This window comes from Gossypium hirsutum, chromosome D13 (genome assembly GCF_007990345.1).
Source record: "Gossypium hirsutum isolate 1008001.06 chromosome D13, Gossypium_hirsutum_v2.1, whole genome shotgun sequence".
NCBI lineage: Eukaryota > Viridiplantae > Streptophyta > Magnoliopsida > Malvales > Malvaceae > Gossypium > Gossypium hirsutum.
In genome coordinates, this window is record NC_053449.1 from 41,934,498 (window position 1) to 41,950,760 (window position 16,263).

The 16,263-nt window shown below is 33.5% G+C and overlaps 1 protein-coding gene across 1 annotated transcript; it reads right to left on the minus strand.

Moving 5' to 3' along the window:
• Positions 1-6,123: 6,123 nt before the first annotated feature.
• LOC121224967 (loricrin) lies at positions 6,124-15,563 on the minus strand. Its single transcript, XM_041108623.1, has 3 exons — positions 15,362-15,563; positions 6,359-6,438; positions 6,124-6,231 (listed from the first exon to the last, which is right to left on the minus strand). The coding sequence occupies exons 1-3, from the start codon at positions 15,561-15,563 to the stop codon at positions 6,124-6,126; spliced, it is 390 nt and encodes a 129-aa protein (XP_040964557.1).
• Between the last annotated feature and the right edge of the window lie 700 nt (positions 15,564-16,263).

Sequence of the window (16,263 nt, forward strand, 5' to 3'; positions counted from 1 at the left end):
CGATCGCCGTTCACGGTGGAACCACTGCGGAGGCGCGATGGATTGCTGGCGGCTAAAGCAAGGTATGAAACCCTAGCAGAGGAAAAGGGGCAGTAACCTTTTTTTTAAAAACTATAAGATGCAAATGTTTTTTTTTAAATGAATTTTTGTTTAAATAATGATACAATACGGCGCCGTTTTGAGCTGAGGCCCTTAATGCCAAAATGATGCCGTTTGGAAGCCATACCCGATGACCCGACCCAGAGGCGGCCAGATCCGCATGTTTTGGTCATGGTAGGGATATTTGCGCCACTGGTCCCTCTGTTTTAGTTCATATTTCTAATTCTATTTTTTTTAAATTTACCCATTTTGTTTCGGATTCTTTCGTTTTGGTCCATTTTGCAACGCAGCGTTTAGGCGGGCAGGGAATATTTCCCTTTTGGTCCCGTTGTTATTCTCACATTTTGCTTCGGCCCTTTTTTTATTTTATTTTTGTTTTTTTCTTTTAATTCCGTTTTGAGTTCAATTTAATCCCTACTAATTTAATGTGCTTGATTTTCTTTAAATTTTATAATTCTGTTTTGATTTTCTTTAATGCTTAAGCGTAATATTTTTCATCTTATATTATTATTTTACGTTTTATATGTATTATGGTTTTAAGTATTTCTTTTCGCAATTTTTTTGTATTATTATTACTTAAATTTATCATATTTTCTATTTTTTTAATGTAAATTTGATATGATTTTGTATATATTCTTTGATGTTTTTATTTTGTAATAATTTTTAAAATTCACTTTATATATTTCTATATTTTAAAGATTTATGTGAAAATGTTTTTATATAATAATTTTTTATATATACATATATGATTTATATTAAATTATTTTACTCTCTATATATTATTGATCTCATATTATCATAATAATTAATTTTAAGTTTTCTTTTAGATGTGTTTATATATGTTTTTATTATATACTTTGTTTACCTCAACTTTTTTATATATATTGTTATATGCATACATTATTATTTATATTACGTTTTCATGAATTATTTATTTAGGTTGATATATGTATATTATTTTAAGTATTCTGATTTTTCTTCTTGTATAATATTTACTTTAAAATTTATTTAGATGCTATTATTTTATGAAGTATTTATTTTTAACGCTATTTTTTATTTATTTCAAACTTTCATATATGTATTTTAAATTTATTTTAATGTATAATTTATCAATTATAATTTACTTTCTTTCATGCTATTCATTTTTTATTTATGTTATTGTGCTTGGTATTTCTTTTAAAATCGACTATTAATTCATTTAGCTTTCAAATGTTGATGTTGATATTTGCATAATGTGTGATATGAGATTATGGCTCTCATGTGTATTGTATTGCTTACTCGTTTATTGTTTTTTTGTCATTCATTAGGGTGCATTTTAGTTTACGAATCATCATTTCGGGTTGTACATTATTATTCCATCGTTTTTTATTCATTCAAAAGATTACATTTAATATAAGGATCAAAATTATTTTACGCAAAAGTTTTCAAAAATAATGCAATACTAGAAATTTGGGGTCCTCAAGAAGATTGTACCCTAACTCACTGGGTTTCAATTTTTCTTGTTGGATTTAAGAAACCGAGTATCCCTTTTTAAATCAGAACGTAAAATTTCAAATAAAAGCCTATTCTTAGGGATTCAATTTGTTGTTTCCTAACTCATTGGATATGATATTTTGTTATCTCGAGACAAGGATCCTTTCTTTTTTAAATAAAAGCAAACTCATGTGTCGTCTTTGGAACTTTGAAGAATCGTGCTCTAACTTATGGGGCTTCAATTTCCTCATTGAACCAAGATGGCCAAACATTTTTTGTTTTTAGATACACAAAGTTTCAATAAAGGGTTTTAAAGGTTAGCTTATGCTCGAAAATTCAAATGTTGCATCCTAACTTACGGGATACGACATTTCGTTGCCTCGGGATGAGAAGGTCTATCTACATATGTTCAAATTTATACAAATATTTAAAAATATATCATTAATAAAAGGGGGATCGTTTTTAATAATTTTGAATTTTCGACATTTGACTTTAAGACATTAAATAACCAATTCGTTACCAATTTTGGGCGTTACGAGGGTGCTAATCCTTCCTCGTATGTAACTGACTCCCAAAATTAGTTTAGGATTTAGGGTTTAAGGTTTAGGACCAAAATCATTTTTAAGGTGATTCGATCACACCTCAATAAAAGATCGATTGCGACTCAAATTTTCATTTTTTAAGTCGACATTATTTTTGTCTTGTAAAAAAGTGGTTTCGACAGCTTGGCGACTCCGCTGGGGACTAGTTAGAGAGTCGAGCCGTAAATTGATTAAGTTTTGTCTTTTGGTCGAGAAATCAAAATATTTTTTAAAATCACGACTCCCCCTTATGTATTATTTTCATGATTTTGATTATAATATCTTTGTTTGGTTGTTCCAAATATGTTAATGTGCATTTGCATTTTGCAATTCATAGGTTGGTCAATTTTACCCCTTTAAGTAAGAGTGAGAAACTAGTCCTTCGTGAGGTTTTCACCTCCGTGCAGGATAGTGTATCGCTTTCGGGATACATTCGTACCTATGTCTTCGTGAGATTTTCATCTCCGTACAGCCATAGGTTAATGTATTCCCCTACATTGAACTCGGTCCATATGAGCCTATAATGGGTGAGGATTGAGGAATTTGCTAGTTCAGGTACCTTTTCCCTAGAAGTCAAACCTCATATATTGAACTTTAGGAACTAGCCCTAGATAGAACTATGCCAAACCCTTAGAGGTTACTCGAGTAGGTACTCTATTTATTCCCTTGTTTGCTTTTACTTTGTACTAACTTGTTTTTGTTTTGTTCTTATTATGATTGCATTACATTGTCATTTGAGAAAAGAGGTGTTGATTCAAGTTTGATTACTGAATTAGAGAGCTTATCATGGAAAGTGAATTTCTCGATAAAGTGGAAGATAATACGGTTTCCTGAATATATTTCGAAAAACACAAGAAGGGTGATAGAGGAATACATGACTTTACTTCGTAGCTCGAGGATTCAAGCTGATTATTCAAGAGTTTTTGATATTCCAATTTCCTTAAAGAAGTTAATGAGCATTACAAGGATAAGTGGACAATGGAACTCAACCAGGATCAAGCAAAAAGAGATAGATGAGTCACCCCTTTTGAAGAATTCGCAAGGTTTATCATAGCATCCGGATGAAGAAAGAGAAGATGTCTTTGCCTGGAGTATGAGGGCAAAACCGTATATATATCCGCTTTATATAAAGAAATTTGTCTTTTAGTAAAGTTCTCTAAATGTAATTGAATCAGGATCAATGTCTCTTTAGGCATTCATTTCATACATTTGCATTACGTAACATCATATGCATTAAAATCCATTGAAAGATTCTAATTAGGTAAAATTATTTCAGTTAATTTGGAAAACCAATACCCTTACGGTATCCAAGAAAAGACTAGAGAAATGGAACAAATGTTGGAAAATTAGAGCGAATGCAAATACGGATGCAGGAGCAACTGACCAAATTTCAACAGGAAATGAGAGGTATGATGATAGAATTACAGAGGACTATGACGAGCCAGTTTCTAGCTGGAGAGTTAGAAAAAGGGAAAGACTTGGTGGTCCACTGTGGGATTGATAATAAGGATCTTGCCTATTCCCTAGGTTGTACTCCGATAAGTGTCTAGGTTTAGCCAGATGCACGTCCACAAGGGGCACTCTTTACTATTAGACCCCAACAAAATCAGACTGGTACATCGACACCGATGAATTACTCGACAGGCTCAGGTTCTAATCTAAAAGGCAATCTAACCAATCTTGTTGCCCTTGATGATCCAACAGAAACAAAACAGGCAAGAATAGAGCACTCATATACTGTAAAAGCCCTAAGGAAGAAGGGGAATAAGGTGGATAATGCAAGTAGGTACAACAAGGGCTACTCAAAACCAATAACTATGGGGCAGCCAAAGACAAAAACCACCAGCCATCAGAGCTCTTTAAAGCGAGAATCTTACATGAAGACAAGTACAAAAAGGCCCTAGTTCACGCCTATACCGATGTCATATAGCGAGCTATATCAAAGCCTATTTAATGCACATGTGGTGTCCCCTTTCTACTTAAAACCCATCTAGCCCCCATTTCCTAAGGGATACGATGCAAACACCCAGTGTGAATACCATGCAGGAATTACGGGGCACTCGATAGAAAATTGCATCGCATTCAAAAAGATACTTGAAAGACTCATCAATATAGGCGTTGTCAAATTTGATGAGGCCACCAGTGCAAAAAAAAAACGGCTACCCAATCACATTGATAATGGGATGAATACGATATATGAAAAAGAGTTGGAAAGCGTTTATATCAATGCCATATATGAAGACACACTTGAAAAGGGACCTTGTTAGATATCCACCCTTATAAAATGGGGAGCGTTTAAATAATCGGATTGTAGAAGAAATCTCTGTAGCATCTAGGGCTTACTTAGAGTAATGTTCAGAACACACTTGTTGCTTTTAGCCTAGAGGCAATAAGAATTCCTTTATGAAACAGGCTCATTTCTGAATGTCATTATTCTAATAAAATACATCTTTGCATTTATTTTTGAGCCAATATTCTTTCATTCTTTTCGAATAATTATTTTGGATTTCCTTCCGCATCATTCTTTTATTCGTTCATAATCATATTGTACAAATAATTATTCATAAATTCATACATTCTTTTGTATATTCTTTGGTACTTACTATAGGTCCCGAAATATCAATTACATGAGTGATGCTGCTACAGACTCAAAATTTCCTTTTGAGCGAGGCATGTGTTTAGAGAGATCTCATGACTTTTAAAATGACATAGATTGTAGCCTATCTCCGGACTTGTTGAGGATGGTAGAGTAGGAAGGAAATTTTACCTCCTAAGTAAACAATGGAGATTGTGACCTTAAGGTAACATGCATAACCAAAGAAGCAAAGCAAGACCTTGTTAAGTTACTTCAAGAGTTCAAGGATGTCTTCGCATGGTCATAATAGGATATGCCCAGGTTAAACACTGATATTGTAATCTGAACAATAGTACGATATCAAAATATGCAGTATGTTCAAGATTAACATCATGAACGATGCAGTGAAAATTCTTTGCCGGGACAACGCCTTTCTCTTTAACTTTCATAGCTTTGCCCATTGAAGTCGAGTTGCCATCTCTCCGTATTCTTTGTTGGATTTTACCCTAATTGAAGAGGAAGATCCAAAGTTTTCCGTCATAGTCAAATGCACCAAAAGTAAATCTCGCCCAGAAAGCTCTATGAAAGAAGCTTGACACCAAATAAGATCATTTGCATACAAAATAGAAGTGGATGTGAATGATCTTGTATGAAAGATTTTATTTGGAAAAGCATTGATTCTGATCGAAAGGGATAGCAAGGACTTGCCTAATCATATGAGTTTTAAAAAAATCAAAAAAATCAAAAAAATGAAAATAATGGAAAAAGAAAAGAAAAAGAAAAGGAAAAAGAAAAGGAAAAGGAGAGGCCAAGGCGAAAACCCGCAAAGGGAACTTTGTGACCAAAGGTGGATTTGAGTTGAAAACCCGAAAAGAGGGACTAAAATTTTGAGCAAAATGGGGCCTAAACGTCATCATCATCGAAGGTTTCTAATGGGCATTCCTTCATTTTTTAGATCATTAATTGCTTCATCAAATGGATAGAGGATGCTTTATACACCAATATCATCATATTCTAGAGAAGATGGTAACGAAAAACGCATTGAACTTGAATGAAAACGCGGTAGTTGAGGTCTGTAATCAATTCAAAACCAGACCCTATGATTCATCACTGTATTGCCTAGAAATGAATATTAAGAAGATTGCAAAAAAATGACTTAGACTTACAATAACTGGCATGAGAAATTACCATTTACCTTTCTTACTTACTGAACATCTATCAAGACTTTCACTGGGGTAACACTTTTCTATCTGGTTTATGGGATGGAGGTAATTTTACCCATTGAAGTTAAAATCCTTTCTCTCCAGGTGTTAGCTGACCTAAGGTTGGATGAAGCAGAACGGATCCAATCACGATGTGACCAATTGAACCTAATTGAAAAAAAAAGGCTAAAAGCTATTCATCACGGTCAGCTGTACCAGAAACGAATGATGCGAGCCTATAACAAGCAGGTTCACCCTCGAGAATTCCACGAGGGAGACCTAATGTTGAAAAAGATTCTTCCTACACAAAAAGATTGTAGAGGAAAATGGATGTCAAATTGGGAAAGCCCTTACGTTGTAAAAAATGCCTTTTTCGGAGGAGCTTTAATCTTGAATAAGATGGATGGCCAGATTCAATCAAGAAGTACTTCACCTGAAGAAGGAGAAGGGACCAGGGTGAAAACCCGCAAAGGGCGCCTTAGGTTCAAAAAAAAGCCAAGGCGAAAACCTGCAAAGAGCTCCTTGAGTCCAAAATATAAAAATAAAAAATAATAAAGAAAAAGAAAAATGGAGAGGCTAAGGTGAAAACCCGCAAAGGGTGCCTTGAAACCAAAGGAGATTTAAGTTGAAAACCCGAAAAGGGTAGCTCAAATATTGATCAGAATAGGGCATGCAGTGGTCTTGCTATACTTGAATCAGTAGGAAAGGGTATGCGACATCTTAAGGCATCGACAGAGTACTATAGATCTTCTAAACACATGTTAAACTCAGAATGATCTTCAGAAAGTTTGTATAGAGAAGTTCAAGCTGCGATATTTGGGGCACCTAGTCTCCATACTATTTATATTGAACTTGTTGTTCTTAGATATGTGTTCCCAACTAATTTCTTTGATAATTTCGGAGCCATGCTCTAAATCAATTCTATTCTTACCCAATGTTACGATCTCTTGCAAGCATGTTGCACTGGAATAATGATTAATGGACTAACAAAACTTTCACAAGGGAAGTTTTGCATATTACTCTAAAAGTTTCTAAATAATACGGGAATCTGAAATGGGACTATTGTTTAGAACGCACCAAGCTTAAAGGTTGGAAATCTAAGAAGGAAGAGTCTAAATTAAGACTTTCTGTTTGGATTTTGTTGTCAAAAATATTGATTGAACAAAATGGAAAGATGTCAGGTTGGTGACAAAGCTTAAATGAACAAGCAAGCAATAATCACCAAGCAATAAGAAGTGGTTTCCTTAGAGAAGAAAATTCATTTGTGCATTAGCATTTGGTATGACACCCTAGAAATGGTGTAAGAGACCAATGAGTTTCACATTCTGTGTCCTTGAATTGTGATAGCAGAGGATTGAGAAAAGACCAAATATTTTTACCCTTGGGTTACAACGGGAGAAAGATGGTACAAATTTTGCATCCCAGCAGATCGAACTTGGAGGTTTACAGTGGGGGCAATATGATTAAGTGTTTCTTTGGCGATGCCAACAGAGCAAGAAGGCATTGTAGCACGACAGTGATAAAGCCTTAATAAACTTTGAGCAACAACAACCTAAGCGATAAAGAAAGATTGTTCTCAAAAAATGACATTCTGTATTCATGCAAACATCATTCGTACGCGTCTAGTTAGGAGCATTTGATTCATTTTGGTCATGACATCCTAATCACTAGGCATAATTAGGTTCATAAAATGAATTATACAAGTCATGTTCCCTAGAGAACAGATCGGTGAAATCACAAAGCCTTGTCTTCCTGAGCAGTAGTGGAGTAGGTTAAAAAAATAGCAGATCTTGTCTTTCTGTATTGGCAGTGAAGTAGATCGAAGATAGCAGATCTTGTCTTCCTGTATTGGCAGTGAAGTAGATCAAAGATAATAGATCTTGTCTTCCTATATTGGCAGCAAAGTAGATCGAAGACAACAAATCTTGTCTTCCTATATTGGTAGCGAAGTACATCAAAGATAGCAGATCTTGTTTTCCTGTACTGCCAGCGAAGTAGATTGAAGATAACAGATCTTGTCTTCCTATATTGGCAGCAAAGTAGATCAAAGATAACAGATCTTGTCTTTCTGTATTGGCAGCGAAGCAGATTGAAGATAATAGATCTTGTCTTCCTGTATTGGCAGCGAAGTAGATCAAAGAGAATAGATCTTGTCTTCCTGCATTTGCAACAAAGTAGATTGAAGATAATAGATCTTGTCTTCCTGTATTGGCAGCGAAGTAGATCGAAGATAATAGATCTTGTCTTCCTGTATTTGCAGTGAAGTAGATCAAAGATAATAGATCTTGTCTTCTTGTATTGGCTGCTAAGTAGATCGAAGATAACAGATCTTGTCTTTCTGTATTGACAGCGAAGTAGATCGAAGATAGTAGATCTTGTCTTCCTGTATTGGCAGCGAAGTAGATCGAAGACCCAAGCCTTATCTCCCTAAGCAGTAGTGGAGCAGATCAAAGACGGCAAATCTTATCTTCCCAAGGTAGTAGGGAAACAGATTTAAGCCACCAGTCCTGTCTCCCTGAGCAGCAGTGGAGTAGGTTGAAGATTATGGATCTTGTCTCCCTAAGCAGTAGTGGAGCAGATCAAAGACGGTGAATTGTATCTTCCCAAGGTAGTAGGAAAGCAGGTTTAAGCCATCAGTCCTGTCTCCCTAAGCAGCTGTGGAGTAGGTTGAGGATTGTACATCCTGTCTCCCTAAGCAGTAGTGGAGCAGATCAAAGACGGTGAATCTTATCTTTCCAAGGTAGTAGAGAAGCAGATTTAAAACACCGGTCCTATATCTTTTGCATTACAGTGGAACAGATTGAAGCTACAATAGCGAATCTTACTTCCCAGGCACTGTAGTGGAACAGATTGAAGCTACAACAATGAATCTCGTTTCCCAGACATTACAGTTAAATAGATTGAAGTTACAACAACGAATCTTACTTTCCTAGCGTTGCAGTGGAACAAGTTGAAGATAAAAGCCTTATCTCCTTGAAGTTACAGTGGAGCAGGCTGAAGATAACGAATCTTTTGTCCTAGAAGTTACGTGGAGCAGAGTGAAGATTGCAAGTCTTATCCCCTTGAAGTTGCAGTGGAGCAGAAAGAAGATGACGAATCCTATCCCCCTGACGTGGCAGTGGAGTGGATCAAAGCACCAATTCCTATACTCCCGAAGATGCAGTAGGATGGAATGAGGCTACTTGAAGAAGAAGAACACAAAGGTCAAGTACGAACGGGCAAGATTGGTTATTTTTAAAGTCTTTGCTTCTTTCCCGTTTCACGACAACGAGCAAAGAGGGGCAGCTGTAATAACCCATTTTTCCCAGCCCATAACCAAATTAATAAAAACCAAAATAATAAATTAAATGTCCAGTCCAGATACAATTTACACTGGCCCAAATTCTGATTGAAGCCCAAATGTAAGAAAAAATCTACAGTAGCCTAATCTTTGACCCGTATGGCCCAATACCCAATTACATACCCAAACCCAAATACATCAAGCCCAAACAGCCCAGGTTTTTTTTACATTTTCAAAAACCCTAAGGGTTTCCAACCTTAGCCGCCGCATGAAGAAACCCGACCCTTCCGCGCGTGTGTGCCAGCAGTCACCGAGCTTCCGCGCAAGTCACACATCCACGTATACCTCCACGCCAGCTGGACCTATAACAAACACAAGTGGCAAGTAGCACGTAACTAGGATAGCAGAAAAAATGGGATAACAGACGAGATTTTTGGGGGATTCATTTTCTTTTATTTTGTATTTTCGGCTATAAAAAGAGCTGACTGATTCATTGTAAAGGAGAGGACGAATCAAATAAAAAAATAGAGAAGAAATTGAGATCAAGCAAAGATTTTAGATTTAAGGTAGATATTTGCTTCTTCTTTTTTTCCTCTTTTTGTTTCAATTTATTTATTTTTACATAAAACAGTAGATAATAAGCGAAAGAAAGGAGGGCCTACCTGTTTGCTTTGCGACTCCTAGCCTTCAGATCTGCTCGAAAAAGGGCTAAAATCGCAACTCCGACTACCATTCACGGTGGAACCACGGCGGAGGCATGGTGGATTGGTGGCGGCTAAAGCAGGGTACGAAACCCTAGTAGAGAAAAAGGGGCAGCAACCTTTTTTTTAAAGTTATAAGCTGCAAATGTTTTGTTTTAAATGAATTTTTGTTTAAATAATGATACAATACGATGCCGTTTTGAGCTGAGGCCTTAATGCGAAAACGACGCCGTTTGGAAGCCATACTCGATGACCTGACCCAGAGGCGGCTAGATCAGCGTGTTTTGGCCATGGTAGGGACATTTGCGCCACTGGTCCCTCTGTTTTAGTTCATATTTCTAATTCTGTTTTGTTTTTTTTTAAATTTACCCATTTTGTTTATGATTCTTTCATTTTGGTCCATTTTGCAACGTAGCTTTAGGTGGGGAGGGAATATTTCCCTTTTGGTCCCCTTGTTATTCGCACATTTTGCTTTGGCTCTTTTTTTATTTTATTTTTGTTTTTTTCTTTTAATTCCGTTTTGAGTTCAATTTAATACCTACTAATTTAATGTGCTTAATATTTTCTTTAATGATTAAGCTTAATCCGTTTTGATTTTCTTTAATGATTAAGCTTAATATTTTTTTATCTTATATTATTATTTTACGTTTTATATGTATTATGGTTTTAAGTATTTCTTTTTCTCAAATTTTGTGTATTATTATTACTTAAATTTATCATATTTTCTATTTTTTATGTAAATTTGATATGATTTCGTATGTACTCTTTGATGTTTTTATTTTGTAATAATTTTTAAAATTCACTTTATATATTTCTATATTTTAAAGATTTATGTGAAAATGTTTTTATATAATACTTTTTTATATATACATATATGATTTATATTAAATTATTTTACTCTCTCTCTCTCTATATATATTATTAATCTCATATTATCATAATCATTAATTTTAAGTTTTCTTTTAGATGTGTTTATATATGTTTTTATTATATACTTTGTTTCCCTCAACTTTTTTATATATATTATTATATGCATACATTATTATTTATATTAGGTTTTCATGAATTATTTATTTAGATTAATATATGTATATTATTTTATGTATTTTGATTTTTCTTCTTGTATAATATTTACTTTAAAATTTATTTAGATGCTATTATTTAATGAAGTATTTATTTTTAATGCTATTTCTTATTTATTTCAAACTTTCATATATGTATTTTAAATTTATTTTAATGTATAATTTATCAATTATAGTTTTCCTTCTTTCATGGTATTCATTTTTTTTATTTATGTTATTGTGCTTGGTATTTCTTTTAAAATCGACTATTAATTCATTTAGCTTTCGAATGTTGATGTTGATATTTGCATAATGTGTGATATGAGATTATGGCTCTCACGTGTATTGTATTGCTTACTCGTTTATTGTTTCTTTGTCGTTCACTAGCGTGCATTTTAGTTTACGAATCATCATTTCGCGTTGTACATTATTATTCCATCGTTTTTTATTCGTTCAAAATATTACGTTTAATATAAGTATCAAAATTGTTTACACAAAAGTTTTCAAAAATAATGCGATACTCGAAATTTGGGGTCCTCAAGAAGATTGTACCCTAAAAGTTTTCAAAAATAATGCGATACTCGAAATTTGGGGTCCTCAAGAAGATTTTACCCTAACTCATTGGGTTTCAATTTTTCTTGTTGGATTGAAGAAATCGAGTATCCCTTTTTAAATCAGAACGTAAAATTTCAAATAAAAGTTTATTCTTAGGGATTCAATTTGTTGTTTCCTAACTCATTGGATATGATATTTTGTTATCTCGAGACAAGGATCTTTTCTTTTTTAAATAAAAGCAAACTTATGTGTCATCTTTGGAACTTCGAAGAATCGTGCTCTAACTTACGGGGTTTCAATTTCCTCATTGAACCAAGATGGCCAAATATTTTTTGTTTTTAGATACACAAAGTTTCAATAAGGGGTTTTAAAGGTTAGCTTATGCTTGAAAATTCAAATGTTGTATCCTAACTTACGGGATACGATATTTCGTTGCCTCGAGATGAGAAGGCCTTTCTACATATGTTCAAATTTATACAAATATTTAAAAATATATCATTAATAAAAGGGGGATTGTTTTTAATATTTTTGAATTTTTGACATTCGACTTTAAGACATTAAATAATCAATTCGGTACCAATTTTGGGCGTTACAAGGGTGCTAATCCTTCCTCGTACGTAACTGACTCCCGAACCGAGTTTTTTTTTCTGAAACTCGTAGACCAAAATCATTTTTAAGGTGATCCGATCACACCTCAATAAAAGATCGGTGGCGACTCCAGTTTTCATTTTTTAAGTCGACACTATTTTCTCTTGTAAAAAAGTGGTTTCGACAACCAAAACAACCTAAGTGTAACATCTAGATACCTAACCCCATAACCGGGTCTGAGCTACAAGGAGCCACATTTGTTGCCGGAGCAGCTACATTCAACAAAATTCAACCTAACATCTTTATACATTTAAATATAAATGATTCGCGGATATGATACAATATGTTATTAGCTTTGATCTTATATGAGTATACGAAAGCTCTTTTTCTTGCTCGAGATAAAAAATGGACCAACTCATAAAGAATGCAAAGTTTTGAGTTGACATCGCAACTTTAGGGTTTTCTCGTCTTGATGTGAATCCATGGCTAGGCTGGTCATGACCTTGAAGTAACGACGTCGCCACAAGAATCTTGCGTTGTTCCTCGTCATGAAGCCAATGTTTGTCATCGCGACGTGACAACCTATTACATCTAAATTCGTCCTGTTGCAAGTTAAAACAACCTAGAAACACTAATAAAATATTTTCATGCTATCCTACCAAGGATGCCAAGTAAAGATGTCCTTAAAAATGATTATCTCCGAAATAAAACTATCAACCCAAATTTCAACCATTGTACTTTCAAAGTAAACCAACCAAAACACATACAAATGCATAATTACTAACTTAAAGACTCCAAATAAAATTTAGAAGCATATTCAAACATGATTTCTAACATTTACATAAGGTCACAACTTAAATAACCTAACTATCTGTTTAGCTCTCATGAGCTTAAGTTCAACCTTCGGGCTTCTGAAAACGATGTACTCATATCTGTAAGTTGTTCTTTGAAAGGTAAAATATCGGGAGTTGTCTTGAATGGTAATATAATTATTTATATGATGCATTGAATTGGTAAGTATTTAAGTAAAAATATGCAACTGCTCATGAAAAAGTATTAAGGTTTAAATTAAGCAATTTTCTTATGAAATGACTTATCATGTGGTCAGTTCGGGAAAGGCTTTGGGTAAATGCACTAGCTTGTGGCCATGGTTGAATGATATGTTTATGACTTGTGTGACATGCATATGGAACAAGCATGGAAAGTAAAGAAATGCAAATGAAAATAAACAAATTATCAAGAGTTAAAGTTATATAAAATCCTACTAAGCTTGGGATAATATGTTTAAGTGATACTGTGGATTTATTCACCTTGTAAGTTTCTGAATATAACTTCATGGGTATTGTGGTATCAATAGTGGGTTATCCTTTATATTTGTAGATTTCATATTTTAAAAAAACTAATATGATTAAATACTACACAAGCTTACTAAGCATTCATTGCTTACGTATTTGTTTTTTTATTTACCCGACAGATTATCTGAAGCTCGATTGGGTTGGAAACTTGTTGGAGATATATCACACTACCATTGATTTTATCAGAAATTTTGGATGATTTGATTCTAGTTATAATAGCATGTATAAGTTAATTTAGCCAACGTTGGCTCATTAATATTTTAATTTTGGTTGGTTTCAAATATGAATGCTAGATAAAATGAAATGTTTGAAAATTAATTTATAAATTTCGGTAATTCTCCATAACCCTATTCCAGCGACGGATTCGGGTTAGGGGTGTAACATTTATTAATTACTTACGAGACTTACACTAGGACGAAAATACGAATTCCTCACTCAAAGGATGACACCACAACAATAATACACTAGGAAAAAATAGTAGAGAAACGAAAAAAAAGGAATAAAGTTTGAAATTGCAATTATGAAAACCAAACAAAAGAGAATGCAAATGAAAAAGGGACAAATGACAGAGGGACTTTACAGAATTTTTAAAGAGAGGAAATGAACAAGTTTACAAATATATAGAGTTTATCAAGAATTGCTAACATAATGAAGACCTATATCAATCCATATTAAAAGTAGCTAAACTAGTTGAATACAATAGAATAATAATAAACAAGGTAAAGGAAGACTATTGGAAGTTAAGTCTTCAACATTCCAATTCAAACCAACTTTCTAAATCTAAGGGATTAGATATGCTCAAATCAATCTTATTTGATTCTCCAAATTTGTTAATTGTGTGCATTTGATTTTGGCTTTTGGATTTGCTGTCCTTCAATTACTATTACAAATAAGTCAACTAATTATTTCCAGTTTATTGTAGGAATCTTATTTCATATTATTAAGAAAAAATTTTATTAATTAATACATTCTAAAAGTTGCATTAAAATGGATAAATTTCCCTTTTAATGGAAAATTCTGTGGTAATTTAAATGAATTTTCTTTGTGAATGCCCTTTGAGATTTGTTAATTGATTGCATTTGATTTTGGCTTTTGGATTTGCTGTCACTATAGAGAGGTAAGTATGTACTGACGAATAACTACTATTACTAAAAGATTATACAGAGATAAACCTATAGCAATGACTTAATTTGAAAGGGTATCCAAATTAATCGTTGGTATAGGTTTTTTTGGCCTATAGAGATTTTTTTATGATTTAAGTGACTATTTTGCATCCGTCAATATATGATTTTCTTAAGGGCTATTTGATTCTACTTTTACGTGTTCTAGAGACTATGTGCTCTCCTATTTTTTTAATTAAACTTATAATATGATTATTCATTGTTTAATGGAATTGTTTTTACTTTTCTTTCTATAAAAATAATCTTTCAAAATTATTAGATCTTAAACGATTAATGTATATATATTCTTTGGACATGTTAAAATTATAAATGCGTTTGCCATGTAGACAAAAAAATAAAAAATAAAAAACCTAGGTAGCATACGGAGGCCTGTTGAACAAATGGTTTTGGTTTCTAAAGTCTTTTGTTTGTATACAGTAATATTACTCTACTGGGAGCTTTAATATTTCAGATTTTTGCAAAGTTTGGAATGCAAGACTTGTAATCATGGTTTGGATTTGTTAGTTGGTTGCATAAATAAGTTATTTCCATGTTTTAGCTATTTAAAAGAATTTCTTCGGGCAAAAGACAGTCATGAGATAAAAGAGATATTGCCATAAATTTTATTTAATTAGTCATGCATTACTTTACTATAAATAATACATGAACTTAGGCTTTTCCAGCAATACCATTCCTTATTTATTTATTGCCCTTTTCACTTGAATGCAGACCAGCAAAGTATCCCTGAGGGTTGCTCTCGAATGCGCCCCTCGATATAATGGCCGCACCTCCACTCCCCGGAGCTACCATCATTCCCGAAGCCCCACCTCCGCCTTTGGATGTGCTTCCTCCTCCAACATTTCCAGAGCCACCACCGCTGCCTCCGCAACCACCTTTGCTGCCACCGCCACTTCCACCTTTGCCACCACCCATTTGAATGCACAAGTTATAACAATGAATGAAATCTCAAAAACTGCGATATGATGAGCCAAGGAAGTGTGAATCGTTTCAATATTTATACCAGTAGTAGTGGAGTAGTCAAACTCCACTTTAATTCACCTTAGTTATTATCTTCTTATATTAATTAAGCATGCTGTTTGCATAGATTAATGTAGCTTCATTTATTGATAATTTGGTGATTTTGACCAACTTTGGAACTACAATTTAATATTATCATCAAAAGTAAATACATTCATCAGCATTGAATTTATTTGATATTTTCCATTCAATTAAATAGGATTTTATCAATTTTAAAATTACACTATTAATCAGTAATTTTTATTTTAAACAATTCAATCCACCAAGTTTTAGCATCACGATTGATGATATTAGTATGTAAGCAGAGCGTTGATCCTCAAGTTCATCTCTTTAGCATTCATTAATTTTATTTTTTTAATTTCTTCAATGGTTTATTGTAAGCATTCATATTCATGCTTTAATGCACACTCTACAAGCTTGACCTTAAAACCGAGGCAGTTAGTTGAAAATTCTGTAAAATTAATGAAATATACATTGAATCTCCAAATTCTTATTATACCCTATGTTTCTTACTTTATTATATTCGGTTCAATCACCTACTTAACATTATAGTAATCATATTTTGTTTGGGTCAATTTTGGATTAATCTCTATTT